At 45.7% G+C, this 13,932-nt stretch overlaps 1 protein-coding gene across 2 annotated transcripts in view; it reads right to left on the reverse strand.

Moving 5' to 3' along the window:
- Positions 1–11,581, reverse strand: part of ADORA3 (adenosine A3 receptor) — a 24,598-nt gene extending 13,017 nt beyond the window's left edge. Inside the window, exons 1-3 of one of the 2 annotated variants that reach the window (XM_012659013.1) lie at positions 10,897–11,575; positions 3,691–3,782; positions 1,808–2,155 (exon numbers count right to left, since the gene is read on the reverse strand). In XM_012659013.1, the coding sequence (XP_012514467.1) occupies positions 1,808–2,155; positions 3,691–3,782; positions 10,897–11,246 (790 nt within the window). In that variant the 5' untranslated portion in view covers positions 11,247–11,575. Of the gene's footprint in view, positions 1–1,807; positions 2,156–3,690; positions 3,783–7,934; positions 9,073–10,896 lie in introns of those variants that run through there. The other variant, XM_012659014.1, reaches the window with a different exon arrangement.
- Between the last annotated feature and the right edge of the window lie 2,351 nt (positions 11,582–13,932).

The following is a 13,932-nucleotide window of genomic DNA, read 5'->3' on the forward strand; positions in this document are numbered from 1 at the left end:
TTGGTCCTACTATGATTTGTCTTTAGTAAAAATAGAAAACTAGAGAGAGAAAAACTATATTTTAAAATGTATAGTATACCTGTTATTAAATTCTAGCCTTGTCCGTTGTTTTTGATTTTTTATCATCTGCTTACAATTTGGACTGAATCTTGAATGCTTTCTTGACTATAACTCTCCAAACTAACATTTCCAAATTTTTCTTTGGAAAATAAACCCACTAGCTACAGATCCTTGGTTTAATCCAATTCATGAAGCCATGCCATGAGACCCTACCCTTAATCTATATGATTGGTCTGGGGTCCTCTGTGCACCTCCAGGATACCTATTTGTCTGTGGGAATATACCAAGGAACCCCCTTGGCTTGTAAATGTATTGACAGCTGGCACGTAGAGGGAACTTAACTTACCTGTTAGGTTACGCAGTTACTTCTTTTTCTATACATAAATCTGCTGAAACCAAGCACTGGACTAGCTCCATAAATTACTTTCTTGAACCAAATGATCCACAAACTCGCTTTGGGGATCCACCAATCTATATTTGCCTGGTACAAAGAAGACAAAGCTGGGTACTTCTTTGGGTGGACTTTGTTAGCTTGGTAAGGAATGGCATCCCACCAGCACATGATTAAAAATCTCTCCCTCACTTTAGAAATTCTTGCTGATAAATCTGCATTGGCAATAGCCATCCAGCCTCCTAGTATAAACTGCACATTCCTTAAAACTAAAAGAGGGTGCCAACCAGTTTGAACACAATATTTTATTTATCACTGTAAATTAAATCAACAGTTCTATCAACCTTAAATAACGAGATTTAGAAAATATGATTAAGTATAGAGTTTATTCAAGCCCAAAGCTAGGAAGAGCCATCCAGGAAACACCAACACCAGAGAAATGGGGTCAGTGCTCTGAGGTTAAAAGTTAAGGTCTTGCTTATATAGGCAGAAGACAAAGAAATTTAGTACAACTATAACATTTTTTTATACAAGGCACGTTTATGACTTACAACAATTTAAGTAGTTATAGTTTGTTTTCTTTTGTGTATAGTTTGTTTTTATTTTCTTTCCAATTTAAAAGAGTGTATTTAACATTCCATCTTAGACAATGTGATAGTCATGAAGTCTTTGTGTGAGATAGGTAAGAGGGAAGCTAACCTATAATGAAGATCAACAGCTGAAGAGGGAAGGGGCCTTCCCTGGCAGCCTATGGTCATTTGTAACGTTTTACAAAACAGTGTAGGTAAGACAGAAAGCTAGTGTATAGGCAGAGAAACAAAGTCTACAGCTTCCTAGGTTATAGCTGCCTGTTTATGTGACTCAGGTCCTGTAATCACATCCTTGGAGGCTCAAAATATTTTAAAGTTCCAACAGCTTAGATTTTTAATTACTTATTTTCATAGTTTCCAGGTTCTTGGGTCACTTTCTACAGCCTCAGGCACCTCTCAAGAAACTCATCTTCAAGATTCTAGACCCACAAGGCTGACCATGATGTACAGAGATTTAATAACAACTTCAAAGCCTTTCCTGACCATCAACACAAAGATCTCACACCTGTCAAACCCCTTCAGCCTCTTCCAAGGTCCATGAACCAGATTTCTGTGAGGGAAGGGAAGAGTCAAGAGCACTCCAGGTCCCAGACACCCTCCTCTTCCCCAAACTCCCAGTTAATCCCCAACACTATCCAACAACCACCCTACATTTGAGGGAAGGAGAGGCCAGATAACCCCAGAGAACCTAGCAGGAGTCTGAGTTGGTGTTAACTGGCTTCGGTGGGAGTTTTTACTCCCAGCTAGACCCTGACAGTCTTCTTACCTTTCCCAGACCAAAAATCACTGGCAAGGGCTCCTTTGTTGTTGGTCACGATCAGCTTTGTAAAATCCATGTCATCCCTGGCAAAATCCCGCTGGATGCCACACCAGTACCATCCCGTATCCTCCTTGGTCAGGCAGGACACAGTGACAATGAGTTGGTTTCCCGTGTCCCTCAGGGCCACACGGCCAGTACTGTTGGGGATGAAGGCAATGACGTTGCAGTAGTCCCGGAAATAGCCTCTGCACCAGTATTTGGGGTGATCCTTATAGTGGGCATCATAGCTGCAGATGGCAGAGGCTGTGCCCAGCACAAAGCTTTCCTTGACCTTTTCGTCCATGACCATGGCATCTGTGAAAACACACACACACACACACACACACACACACACACACACACACACACACACCATTGTTCTTTCAAACACATTGCAGCTCCTGCCTGCCTGAAGGATAATTAGAAAATTGGAGGCTGAATTTTGCTTTTTGAGGATTAGCAACTGTTATGGGCTGAACTGTGTACCACCCCAAAGTTCACATGTTAAAGTCCTAACCCTAATACCTCAGAATGGGACCATATGTGATCATGAAGTCTCTAAAGAGGTAATTCAGTTAAATTAGGGTTATTGAGGTGGTCCTTAATCTAATTTAGTTGGTGTCCTTATAAAAGAGAGAGAGAGATTAAGACACTGAAAACACAGAGGAATGACCCTCAAGGGCCAGACGCGGATATCGTCCAGGTTGTGCAGTAAACGTCTTCTCACAGCAAGAAGGCAGCCACATGCGAGCCAAGGAGAGGCCTCAGGATGAAACCAAACCTGCCAGCACTTAACTTGAACAGCCAGCATCCTGAACTATGAGTAAATAAATTTCCATTGTGTAAGTCTCCCAGACTGCGGCATTTTGTTATGGCATTCCTAGAAAACTAATACAGCAACCCTTTTTCCTGGCCTAAGAGTGGGCAAAATATGGAGAACTCTCACCATTGCTTGGCTGGGAGCCTGTAAGAGCCTGAGGCTTACTGGTAGTAGATCCTCTGTCCCTAGTTCCCACCCCACCTTGGCACCTTCAAAAAGAGAGTGAGAAGGTTTGAAGACTTCTGCTGGCTGTATAGAGCTGAAAACAGAGGGAGTCAGGTTCTGTCCTTAGGAGCTAAGAACTTCATGTTTCCTCTGTACGACACCCACACAGACAGCCTATCATCTCAGGATATTGCATAATGAGGAAGTCGTACACACCATGTCCAGCTTGACCAGGGCTGGTACGACGTCTGACCAAGGAGAAGAGATGGGGCAGCAGAGCCCATCCCCGTCTCAGCCTTCCAGATGTGTGCTGGGGACCCGCCCATGCTCCTCAAACGCGGCTCACAGTGGGTGGGGCCACCCAACAGAGCAGGCTCCCATCCCTGATGTCACTCTGTTCTCATAACAACCACACAAGGAAGATCGTGTGATCCACAATTTGTAGGCATGGATGATGACCCAGAGAGAGGTGCAGTGACTCTGAAGGTTGTACAACTGAAGGGTGACAGAGCCGGGACAAGGCCAGTCTTGGGCAGAAAGGGGAAAGTCGTGTCCTCATTCATCTGCACAAACATTTTTGAGGGGAGTAGGGGAAGGGAAAGGGGAACTTGGGTAAACCGGAAGGAAAATACAGAGCCTTTATTTTAGCCAAAGGTTTCAAACTCCTCACAAAGCTCTTATCGGAACTAAGAACAAGAACTAATATGGACAAGACCTGTTTTCGCCTCTTTTATTCTCCCATCCACTATTTAGGTGGTTTGCGCTAACAAGCAGGGACTCCCAGTAGGCAAGAACTCCACTCCAATGCAAGGTCTCTGGAAAGGCCACAGCATGGAAGCTGAAGATGTTCCTACCCCCATCTTACCTGAAAAGAGGGCCAAGGAGAGCAGAATGAAGGGCCACATGGCTGAAAGGAAGCAAAGCTTTAACTGGAATGACGGGATATATCCAGGGAATCTCAGGAATCCTGGACCTGTTTAAGGGAAACAGATATGTTTGAGCTTAAGATGGTTTTATCCTGTCTGAACAGACCAGTGAAAAGGAAGAAGAACCAGTTAACCCAAACAGTGCTGCCATATATAGGTATCCAGGTTGTACACTGCACAAGCGTACTTCATCAGAGGGTCATCAGAGGGTTGCCATTCATGGACAGAAACTTACTTATGGGGCAACTAAGAAAATTCTGGGCTTCCTGGCAGAACTCCAAACAACAGTGGAGATCTCTCTCCTAGATAAATTTTCTCTGGCACACCAGGCCTTGTACATACTTAGCACATGCACACACATGCACCCCATCACTGGCATACATTTGCAGGTGCTCAGTTGTGCCCTGTCCTGTTGCTAACGGTCCTGGCATCATCGGAGGCCACTCCTCCTGTCTGTCCACCACTCTCAGAGGCCCAATTCCTACATCAGTGACAGGAATCCCAGTACAGAGACCCCTAGCTAACCCCACACTCACATGGACACTGCAGCCTCACTGGCGGGGGCATTAGTGGGTGGAGTGTGCAGCTGCCAGTGGCCTGTGTGCCTGGAATCTGAAGCATGTGAGCAGGCAGAAGTGTGGGTGTTTGGGTGTCAGCAGCCAGGGCTGCGGACTCCAGACTTCTTGAGCTTTCCTGGGAAGAGCTGGGACAAAACAAGGAGACTTCTCATGCAGCAGCCGCAGCTTCTCCTGAGTCCTAGTAGGACTCACATGCTCTGACCACTCGTTAGAAAAGCCGGCGTTATTGAACCACCCCTCCAGTGAAGTTAGCTGGGTGCTGCTTATCACACCCAGAGCTAGCACTTCCCATCAAGGGCCAGACGTGGATGTCGTCCAGGTTGTGCAGTAATGTCCTCTGTTGAGGAAGGGGAGCCTTCCTCCAATTCTCGCAAAATCAGCATAGGGGCCACGGCACACCCGCATCATGGTAGGCGTTTTACCTACATTACCTCATCAACTCTTCATCGAAAACTTCTGAGTTCGACAAATAGATTGCACGAGGAAAAAGGAAAAGGAGGACCTATGGGCTAAAAGGGGCGTAGATATATTGACTAATTGTAATAGAGTGAACTTATTTGGATTCTTATTGAAGCGAACAATTCAGAAAATGTGATGCTATTAAGAAATAATTGTTAAATTTCGTTAAATACCCTGTGATAATGGTATTGTCATAGGCAGCCCGCAAGATAGCTCCTGGCGTTCACGCCCTCATGTAGTACCCTCTCAAATTGAATCAGGGTTGGACTGTGTAATCCACAAAATATGGCATAAGTGACAGTGTGTGGCTTCAGAGCAAGGTCAGAAAGGGTGTATAACTTCTGCCCTAGTCTCTTTTTTTGTGTGTTTGTTTTTTTGGTTTTTTCCCAGTCCGTGGCCTGTTATGCCCTAGTCTCTCGCACAGCTCCCTCTGGGGGAGTCAGCCACCATGTCATGGGGACTTTCAAGCAGGCCGTGGAGGGGCCCGTGTGGGAAAAAACCGACTTGTCAGCGTCAGCTTCCCAGACATATGCGAGTCACCTTGGGAGTGGATCCTCCGGGCAAGTCAAGCCTTCAAGTGACTGGAGACCCAGCAACCTCATGAGAGACCCTGAATACAAGCTACTCACTCAACCAAGATGCCCCCTGAATTCTCCCATGGAAACCACAAGAGATAATAAAGGATTATTGTTTTGAGCCTCTAAGTTTTGGGGTAATTTGTTACACAGCAATAGATAATTATTAAGTAATACAGATATTGTGGTTATATTGTTTAAAAGTAGTCCTTATCTCTGACAATGCTGAAATTGCTCCGACTTGATTAATAACTGACCACTTCCCTAATTTTTGTCCCCACTTCCAACTTAGGACCGATGAGAGAAAGCCATTAGGCTAACATGGCTCCAGCATCTTGGGATCCTACATAAGCAAACAGAAGCCCAGCTCAATGTACACAGTAAAACAAAACTCAAGTTTAACCAATCAGAAACCACCAAGCTAACCTCTAAGGACTTTCCACTTTAACCAATCAAATATATTTTGTTTTCCTTCCACAAACACCTTATAAGCGTTTCCCCTTTCACCCTCTCAGTGGAGTGTGCTGAACAGTTGCCATCTGGAGCTGCCTGATTCATGAATTGCTGGGTGCTCAAATAAAATCACTCAAATTTTAACGTGCCTAAGTTTACATTTTTACGCCACTATAAAGCTTTTCTACTCTTCTGCCTGCCTTTGAGTCTCTGCCAAAATGCAAGTGACTGGCTGACTCCCTTGCTATCACAAGCTCAGAATAAGTAGCCTTTGTTTGTTTTCATTAGTTTGGTCTCCAATTATTTCCACAGTTGACTTAATAAAAAAAAATAATAAGACAAAAAACCACAGTTACTCAACATCCACCTTTGTTCCGGCTTATTCGTATGGAGAAGAAGAAAGAAGCAAACCTCAGTTTTGCTGGGTGGTCTTTTTCCCTTATGTCTTCAGAGTAAAAGCCCACAGTTACCGGTGACTGCTTAGCTGAAAGAAAACTAGCCAGGAGAGGGGCTCTCTAAACCTGAAACCAGGGAGGATCTCATCACTTCTAGCCAAGCTCCTCACCAGTGACTCTTGGTTCATCTTTTTTGAGTTTACTCTAAAAGACATTTTTACTGTAAGGACTTCTTCTGGGCTGGTGAAACACCTTATCTCAGGAGATTCCTGTCTGACCAAAACAAAACAAAAAGCACAACTCCCTGCAAGCCATCAGTGAACTTGCTAAGCAGTGGTAATCAAAAAGAAAAAGAAAAAGGGGAAAGAAAGGGAAGGAGGAGGAGGAAGGGGAGGAGGAGGAGGCGAGAAAAGAAAAAAGTAAAAGCGGTTCTGAAAGTGAGGAGCTACAGCTTGCCTAATGACACCAAAAGATTCAGGAAAGATTGCTGTTTTATCTTGAGGGAAGTGGTCACTTTAAACCAAGTTTCAAAAAAAGGACAAGGGTTAAGTTTTGCTATGGCAACTATGTTAGAAATTTATTTGTAAATTAAGAAGCATGGTATGAAGATTGCTGGGAGACTGAGAGCTGAACAGCCTTTCCTCTCAATTCTCCAACTGGGCAAAGGTTGTTCCAGGACAGAACAGTGTGCCAGAATCAGCAGAAGCCATAGAATAAACCCAGGGGCTCATCCTGGAGGTGCATTTTAACTAAAATTAACTGAGGGGGAAAAGCCTAGAATTCTTGATTCTTCCTAGGCTGACAGTTACAGAAACAAGGACTCTTTGCTGAAATGAAATGTTAACAAGATAAATTTTGTTATCAGGCCCTGGCCTAAGATTAGGTCTAGGATAAATTTTCAGGACTGGCTCAGAATTATTTTTGTTATTTTGCTGCTCTTGTCAAGTTAATATATTGTCTTGGGAGTGAGAATCCACAGCTGCAAATTTGGACAGACCAAACCAGAGATGCCACCTTGAATTTCTGGAGGCGCATTCCAGAAATGCTCAAACGTGACTGGCACTCTACCCTGTCCAGTATCCTCATTAATTAGAGATTAGCAATAGTAGCTAAGGCAAAAAAAAAACAGCAGTCCTCAAGTGTACAAACTATAGTTGGTACCCATCTATCTGTTAAGTGAACATCAGGTGAGCCTGATGAAGTTACGAGCTCCTCTTTATGTCTGAGAACAGGTGGCAAGAAGCTCAGCTTCTCCCATAAGGCAGCGCTGAGCTTAAATCCTGGCTCTACTACTTGTTAACCAATAAATTATAGACAAGTTCCTTAACTTCTCAGTGCCTCAGATTTTTCTTCTGCAAAATAGTGGTGATAATAATGGTGGCACCTACCTCACAGATTGTCAGCATCAAAAGAGATAATGCATGCAAAGTGCTTAGTGCACAGAAAGTGCTCGACAAGCAATAGCTGCCCGTTGTGTCTTTTTGCCTGCACCCACTACTCCTGTTAGAATGAAACACCAGGGGAAATGATTGGGATTCCTTCTCTAACAGCGAATGAGTGGTTCATAAATTTGGCAAATGTTCTGATTATCCCAGGAATAAGGAGCAGGGTGTTCTGGGGCAAGGGGTAGGAAGGTGAGCATGCCACATGGCTCCAGGCTGAGTGTCAGGCACAGCCAGCTGGGCCTTCAGGCCTCAGACCCCAGCAAAGAACCACCCAACAGTTAGCTATCATCTTTTATTTACTCAAACACAACCACAGGTAAATTCAGCAGCAGTTTAAATCCTCCTTAAACTCAGTTCACTCCTTCTGTTCGTACCATCTCCTAGGCATCTTCCAAGAGCGAATTCTTTGCTAAATTCCGCAATGGCGTGGAACTGAGTCACTATCACATACGTGTCCAGACCAATTAGAGTCTTTTGTTGGTAAGTCAATGAGGCACCTTTCAGGCTCTATGACTTCTTCTTCTGTTTGGGAAGGAGGAACACAGGCAATAGTAAAATAATACATCATCCTCAAGTCAGGCCTCCAGAAAATTGAATTCGGGAAGAAAGACAAGAAAAACAATTGAAGTGGAGGAAGAACATTGTAGGGGAGGTATGAGAGGAGGCAGCCAGCCAAATGCTCCCCACCTCAACAGATGGAATCAATGATGCAAAAAGCCCTTGGCCCAGGCAGATAGGCCAGGCCCTAAAGTGTTTGTTGATGGTCAACCTGAAGGTCAATGAGACAGAGAGTCATCTTTCATGGATAACTACTCAGAAGTCTGCTCAATGCTTGGGTCCAAGGAATCAGAGGGATGGCAGATCACACAGGCTTTGAGGATCAAAAGGTAGGTTTCCTTGAACTTCTTAATTTTATAAGCATAGACGATAGGGTTCATCATGGAGTTAGCATGGGACAGCAGGATGCCCAAGTACAACACAACTTGCGGTACTTCACCATTAAAGTAGATGACACAGTTCATGATGGATAACGGCAGCCAGGACAGAGCAAACAAGAAGAGAACCAGAGACAGGGACTTAGCCGTCTTGAACTCCCGTCCATAAAATGCACTTGTCTCTTTAGAGCTAGAAAAGTTCTGACTGAGTTTATTCCGGATGATGTAGAAGATGTCAAGGTAGATGCCGCACATGACAACTAGGGGAATTAAAATCCCGGCGAAGAAGCTGAAGTAGACCATATAGTCCATTCTTATGACCGAACGGAACTGGCAGGAGAAGAAGGTGGCATTTCTGTGATATCCTGGGGTCATTTTCATGTTCCAGCCAAACATGGGGGTCAATCCCATCAGGAATGACACCAGCCAGCAAAAGCCCAGGGCCAGCCATATTCTTCTCTGAGTGGTGACCCTCCTGTATCTGTTTGGATGAGAAAAGCTAGTGAGTTCACAGCAGGAATTGCTAAAGGGTGGAAGGAGATGGCACCAGCAAAGGAGAGAGAGAGGGTGCATAAGCACACACTCCTCAATTCCCCAATCCACTACTAAGAGAGGAGAGCAGTGATACTCTATGGCCATTTCAGCCAAACTCTACTGGATATGAAGACAGGATGAGCAGACAATGATTAGAGAAAAATCCAGAAAACTTGTCTGGAGAATCTTCTAAAGAAGAACAACCTAGAATGGATGGGGAATATGTTGCCTAGAGTCATTTCCCTTTCCAGCCCAAGAATTCTTCAATTTGTGAGAGGTAAGATTTATCTAAGTCTCCTGGGATCACCTGCCTGGTGAGAAATGATCTTCTCAAAATGTGGTTGCCTGTCACGCTCTGCACTGTTTTGTTTGGCTGTTGTGCAGATGCTCATAAATTATACTATCGCTCTCCCACATTTCCCCTCTACCTGTGCCTGCCCCGCTTCTCTATTTGTGGGGGCATCCATACATGGTGTTTGAGTGCAGTGAATCAGTGCAGTAGTGAAGGTTGTGTTGAACTGCTTCAGAGCCCTCGAAAAACTTATCCAGTAAGAGTCATTGTTTCTCCTTAAACCATTCTTCCTGACAGCAGCCTACACAGACTGCAAAAAGGAAACTAATACGTTAAATACCGACTATACACTCAGTACATTTTATCTTAGTTAAATCTCACAACAAACCAGGGATATTTTTATGATAATCTCCGTTTTATTGATGGCAATTGTGAAAATAATAGGAATTATAGCTACCATTTATTGAGCATAAACTGTATACCAGGCATTTTTCTAAGAGCTTTACGTACCCTAACTCATTTAATCTTATGAGGAAAGTACAATTATTTATCCCCATTTTACGGGTAAAGAAATTGAAACACAGACAAGTACCTTATACAAGGTAGAAGTGGTGGGGCTACAATTGCAACCAGGTAAGTCCGAGTTGAGAGCATCTTAACCACTGTGATACAGATGAGGAAACTGAAGGAGGAAAAGATAAATAGCTTGCCCAAGATCAAATCTCAAGATCTGGTATTTCGACCCACACTTGTTTATCTCTAGAGCTTGTTTGTAGTCCCCTCACCATGCTCTTTTCTCAAGAGAAGAGAGGAGAAACAGGAGGCCAGTGTAATTCAGGACACCTGGGGAATTAGATGTCTCTCTTTGGCCGTCTGTTCTCTTCAGAGGGCCACACGTAAGCTTGGTGCTACTGTGGGCAGTGAGGAACATTTTTGAGTAAATAAGGTCTCACACCAGAGAAGGAGGAGCAGGAGGAAGAGAAGGAGAAATATATATATTCTAAGAATCCTTTCCTCAACCTTGAGGCAGGCACAGAATATAAAGCAAAAAGATGAAATAATAACCTACATTTGCAAAGCAAAAGAACCATCCGTTGGTCTCCCCTCATTCTTATCTGTCTGCTTCTCCTAAAATAAGAATCTTATCTGGTAGGGTTCTAACATTGCTAAAACTCAAGAGCATTTTTTACTAATTAAAGATGCATCAAAGACTTCATCATCTTTAGCTACCTGGGGGATTGAGCATCCGCCCCTACTCAGTGGAGAAGGGACTGGAGCATTCCTGATCCTGGTTCCTGAGTCTCAGGTCACCATCGCTCAACACCTCACAGACCATATCGTATAAAGGACATTAGTTGCCCTATTTCAACCTCAAGGACCAACATGGGTTCTTTTTCACTCAAAAGTTCTGGGATCTGAACTTTGTAGCCCCACTTCGCAGGTGCCTCTGCAACTGCCTCCCCCCATCCCACAGGCTACCTGACAGTAAGCTTGACCCGCAGGTACCGGTCCACAGCAATGGCCAGCAAGGACATGATGGAAGCGTGGGTAAAGATCAGCAGCAGGCAGGTCATGAAAAGGCAGCTGTAGAAGTGGACTCTGATGCCCAGGCTGATGACAACGGCCAGAGGCATGACCAGCACCCCAACAGCAATGTCAGCCAGTGCGAGGGAGACAATGAAATAGAAGGTGGTGGTCTGCAGGCTGGCGTTCAGCTTGACCACCCAGATGACCAGCACATTGCCCACTATGGCACAGAGCCCGATGAAAATCTCCATGGTGATGTAGGTATAGTTGGCCAGCGACAGGACAGTGCTGTTGATGGGCATCTTGCCTTCCCAGAGGTGCCTCCAAGGTGACAGGTGAGCCAGCAGGATCCTTATGGGCCAGTGGGCCTAGCTCTTGCCAGACATCTTCCCAGAGGTCCATGTGCAACAACAGTCTAAAATTCACAACTCGCTCATTCCTTCTTTTCTCCGGTGGGGTGATCTCTTGGAGACCTCTCTCCTTAGAAAGGGCCCATCACAGGGAGATCACTTCCAGCCCCTCTGCCCGCTGCACATCCCCCGGGCTCCTAGAGGCCTGGAGGATAGTTCTGTGTGGGCTGAATCTGAAAGTACTGCTGCTCTTAGTTCCCCAGACAGACACCCTCAAGGCCTCTGCCCTCCCCTGTCCCCGGAGGGCTTTTTGTGTTCCGTCGAGATAAGCAACCCTCTTTAGTGTTGTTTCAGGAAGTGAGATGGACCAAGAGGAAGTACAGAGCCCAGAACTCTCAGCGAAAAGTTGGAAAGAGCAGAAGAGGGGGTGTGAGTGGCAAGGAGAAGGGTCAAAACGAAATTAGGTATCAGAATTCATTCATTCGGGGACCAATGAGGGTACAGGACTGGGTGGGAGAGAAGCTGGGAGTGCCAACTCTGCAATATTCCTGCTTTCTGCTGGGTTAGCGGAAAGGTCCTATAAGGAGGCGGATGGGAGAAGCAGAAGAACAAGAAATAGACTTTGGTGGCAGTTTCCTAACCTTAGCCAGAGCTTATTCCTTCTAAATGCATAACAGCAAGCTCTGAGAATTCAGTTGTATGAGTCAACTCTTAGCTGAGCACAGCTGGTACCGAGCCTTTGCAGCTAAAATCCTTTGTCAAAGGGACAAGCAAAGATTCTCTGCTCAAAAGAGCAAAAACTAAGCACCTCCCGTAAGCAGCACATCTGCTGAGCCTCAGTCTCTCTCCTCAGTCCACACGCCCAGCAAAGTCTCTCATGCTCTCACACTAGCACCAGCCTGGGTCAAAGCTATTTGAGGAACAACAGGACAGCAGGATAACCAGACATGCAGAAAGGAGGGGAAAGGCAACATGTGCACATAATCACACAGCATATCCTGCCACCCCACTCCCCGAGCCTCAGCACCCCCTGCAGGAACAGGCATCTGTCTGGGAGTTAAACCCCTTTCTCTCAAGGTGTTCACCTGGTCACCAACTTCTGGGAACCAGACACTTGAATGCAATTGTTATTTAGGGAGGCCACCTGGTTCAGGTGCTTCTCAGCACTGCCCAAAGGGGTTATATTAACCAGGCATGTTAGGGAGACAGCAAGAAGGAACATTTGGACATCAGCCCACATAGCAAATTGAAAGCACCTATATATGCACAGCCAAAACCAAAATTCAGCAATAACAACAGTGTTGTTGTGTTTACTAACAAACACTTGTCAGTGGAGCATTAGAGAGATGCCCTGGCGCAGGGCCTGTCCCTCTTCCTAGTTGTTCTGCTTCTACACCCTTCGATTCACTGCTATATCCCAAGTTGGTCCAAGTCTGAACTATGGACCATGCTCGTCCCTGCCAGACATGTGATCTCTCCCTGAGCAAACTCCTCAGCGCAGACATTAAGGGGCAGTCCTTTCCAACTGCACTTCCATCGTTCTACCATTTTCCAATGTTAGCTCCGCCCACAATCCTGCAATACCGGCATCCTCCAATGTGGCCTCTCATAAATGTTTCTACTGCAACTGCTTTCGTTATCTCTGCTTGGGAGGGGAAGTTACCAAGAGCAATTTCTAGAAGGCTGCATGCTACCAGGAAAAGCCTTTCTCACAATAAAGTAATCTTTGACTCTTGGTAAATCACTGTAAAAATTCCCCCTCCCTGCTCTCCAGTACATAGGTGAGTTCTTTAGGATCAGCCCATCTCAGCTGGGGTAGATAAACCAAGGAAAGGGCTTTGTGTCCAAACACAGCACGCTGCAGACAAGAGAACACATGAAAGAACAACCCACTGGAGAGAAGAGAAGCAGGGGACACACATGGGCCCAACCAAGCCACCTCTGCCCACCTGAGAATTCTAATTCCAGAGTTCTCTGCACGTATCGTGGGGGCTTCTTTTCTGTGAACAGGAGAAGCCCTTCCTTCAGTTTTTCCGAATGGACAGTCTATCACTGCTCAGGGAGGGCGATTTGAAAGGGGAAGGAAAAGACTTTCATAGTCACTTAATATTTTGGCCCAGGACTGGGCCCTGAGTGTCATTTTCACTCTAGATTGAAAACCAAAAGGCAAACCGGGAAAGAGGACAGAGGGGCTGGGCAGAAGGTCACCTCATCTTCCTATTCCCCCACCTGCGCCCACAGTCCACAGCCACTCTTGGATAACTCGCTTCATCCCATCATCTCTCAAGCAGGAGATTCTGCAGCCTCCTAGCCCCTGCCCTGAGGCAACCAGAGCGATCACACTGAAACTCAACCCCCAGGAGGACCCCTTCCCCTTCCTAAAAACCGTTTACTCTCATGTGCACTCAGGATCAAGTCCAGACTCCTCGGAGTGGCTTACACCCTCCGCGATGGTTCCCCCAGCCTCTGCAGTCTCCTGCCACCTGGGTGCTCTACAGAAACCATAAGCTCCCTCGTGCCAAGCGACTCATGGCTCAGTCACTCTCTTTCACTCCCTCTGCCCTGCGCACTCACTCTCTGCCTGGCGTGCAGGGCCCTTCTCCCCCAAGTCCACGTAGAAAACACTTCTCCTTCAAGA

The sequence above is a fragment of the Propithecus coquereli genome, unplaced genomic scaffold, assembly GCF_000956105.1.
Source record: "Propithecus coquereli isolate 6110/MARCELLA unplaced genomic scaffold, Pcoq_1.0 Scaffold595, whole genome shotgun sequence".
In the NCBI taxonomy this organism is placed as follows: Eukaryota; Metazoa; Chordata; class Mammalia; order Primates; family Indriidae; genus Propithecus; species Propithecus coquereli.